The sequence below is a fragment of the Phaseolus vulgaris genome, chromosome 3 (genome assembly GCF_000499845.2).
Source record: "Phaseolus vulgaris cultivar G19833 chromosome 3, P. vulgaris v2.0, whole genome shotgun sequence".
In the NCBI taxonomy this organism is placed as follows: Eukaryota; Viridiplantae; Streptophyta; class Magnoliopsida; order Fabales; family Fabaceae; genus Phaseolus; species Phaseolus vulgaris.
In genome coordinates, this window is record NC_023757.2 from 18,661,268 (window position 1) to 18,663,616 (window position 2,349).

Genomic DNA, 2,349 nt, shown 5'->3' on the forward strand with positions numbered 1-2,349 from the left:
CCAGCAACAACCAGGCAGAGTATGAAGCTCATAGCTGGGATGCTTTTGGCTAAAAAGATGGGAGTGTGAAGCTTGCAGGCAAAGAGCGATTCCCTTTTAGTCATGGGTCAGGTGACCGGGGAGTATCAGGCCAAAGACCCGCAAATGGCCGCGTACTTGGGGTATGTCCAGATTCTAAAGGACTCGTTCGCAGTGTTTGAGCCGGTGCACGTCCCGAGGAAGTAGAATGCCCGAGAGCTAACTTGCTAGCCAAGCTTGCCAGTTCGGGCAAGGGGGGAAGGCAGAGGACGGTCATACAGGAAACCCTCAAGGCACCGTGAAATTTTATTTCTGATAACATGGTAGGCGTTCATCGGGTCAGTACTGCTAGAGGAGGGGGGAGGAGTCATCGATCGTTGACTCAAGAAACGCTGGGAATGCCCAATGTAAGTGCTTACCCAGTCTTAGAGGGGGAGCCAATGCATATATGCATAGTTGAAGAGGGGGACACATGGATGACACCCTATAGGCACTATCTAGCTGATGGGGTGCTTCCATTGCAGCCCGTTGAAGCCAAGAAGATAAAGAGGAACTCCGCCAAATACACCCTCGTTGATGAGAAGCTGTTCAGACATGGGTTCACCCACCCGATTTTGGTACGTGTGAGCGGAGACCAGTGTACACGAATAATGGCAGAACTCCACGAGGGGATTTGTGGTAGCCATGTTGGAGGACGATCCTTAGCATCAAAGGTCGTTCGTCCAGGTTATTATTGGCCGACAATGAAAGAAGATTGCAAGAGGCATGCCTAGCGGTGCAAACAGTGTCAACAGCACGCCGACTGGCACAAGGCACCGCCAAAAGAGCTGAGGTCGATTTACAACCCGTGGTCGTTTCACAGTTGGGGAATCGACATCCTGGGGCCCTTTCCTTTGGCGGTAAGGCAGATGAAGTACCTTGTAGTGGCCATAGAGTATTTCACGAAGTGGATAGAGGTTGAGCCAGTAGCACAGATCACAGCTCATAACATCCAACACTTCGTATGGAGAAATGTAGTGTGCCGTTTTGGCGTGCTGAGGCGTTTAGTTTCCGACAATGGCACGCAGTTTGCGAGCCAGCAACTAGGCAAGCTATGCACAGAGGTGGGGATAAAGCAGGAGTTCGCATCGGTTGAGCATCCCCAAACAAATGGGTAGGTTGAGTATACCAACAGAGTCCTACTCAGGGGTCTGAAGAGAAGACTCGAGAAGGCCAAAGGGACCTGGGCAGAGGAGGTTCCTAGAATAGTGTGGGCATACCACACCACGCCTTAGTCCACCACCAGAGAGACACCCTTCAGCTTGGTGTACGGGTCTGACGCAATGATCCCGATAGAGATTCAGGAGAACTCGCCACGTTTTCAGAGTTTCGTGGCTGAGGAGTCTAACGAAGAGAGAAAGGTGAACCTGGATTTGCTAGATGAGGTCAGGGAGGAGGCGAGGATCAAAGCTGAAGCATTAAAGAGAAGGGTGGAGCACAAGCACAGTTCCAAGCTAAGGCCTAGATAGTTCCAGGTCGTTGACCTGGTAATGCGGAAGGCTCACCCGTATCAGCTAGAGAACAAGCTATCCCCCAAATGGATTGGCCCAATCAAGATGACGGAGGTCCTAGGAAACGGGGCGTACAGGCTTGAGACTTTGGAGGGAGGCGCAATTCCTCGTACTTGGAATGCGGCCAATCTCCAGTTTTATTTTAGTTGAACTCTAGCATTGTACACAGTTTAAGGGGACGCTCTTTTTTCCTTTTTAAGGGTTTTTTAACGAGGTCACCCAATAAAATTACGATTGAAGTATACATATTCTCGAATTTTTTGTACAATGCAAGGATGAACCTGTCGCCTTGGTGTTTAGACACCTCGAGAGGGAGTGGCAGCTTCCACTTAGGACGCCTCCCCCTCGAGGATGGGCGCCAAGTGCGAACAGCAGGGTTCGACCAGGGACGAACCTGTCGTCTTGGTGTTTAGACACCTCGAAAGGGAGTGGCAGCTTTTATTTAAGACGCCTTCCCCTCGAGGGTGGACGCCAATTACGAACAACAAGGTTCGGCTAGTTAAGTCCTCCTTTGCCTTTAAGCAAAGACGAGGCTCGTAACACACCTTGAGGCTAGGGACCTTGAGAGGGAGGGGCTGCTACCGCATAGGACGCCCCCTCTCAAACGCAAATGCCAAGGCCCAGCGAAGGGATTCCCAGTTAAGTCCTCTACTGCCTCGGGTGCAAAGATGAGGTCAGTTGGTGTACCCTCCCTAACCACAAAGTATGGGTAAGGATCAACAAAGAAGTTTCCCTTATCTAAGCAAGAGTTAAGGCAAGGCCAGTTAAAGGTTCACGCATG

General features: G+C 50.9%; 1 protein-coding gene across 1 annotated transcript; it reads left to right on the top strand.

Annotated features, from left to right (window-relative positions):
• Positions 1–338: 338 nt before the first annotated feature.
• Positions 339–791, top strand: LOC137839280 (uncharacterized). The gene has a single exon (XM_068648400.1). It carries the CDS (start codon positions 339–341, stop codon positions 789–791), a length of 453 nt encoding a protein of 150 aa, XP_068504501.1.
• Positions 792–2,349: the final 1,558 nt, after the last annotated feature.

Bases quoted from the DNA above. Each gene is read 5' to 3' on its own strand.
- LOC137839280 (XM_068648400.1), top strand. From the start codon at position 339: ATGGTAGGCGTTCATCGGGTCAGTACTGCTAGAGGAGGGGGGAGGAGT.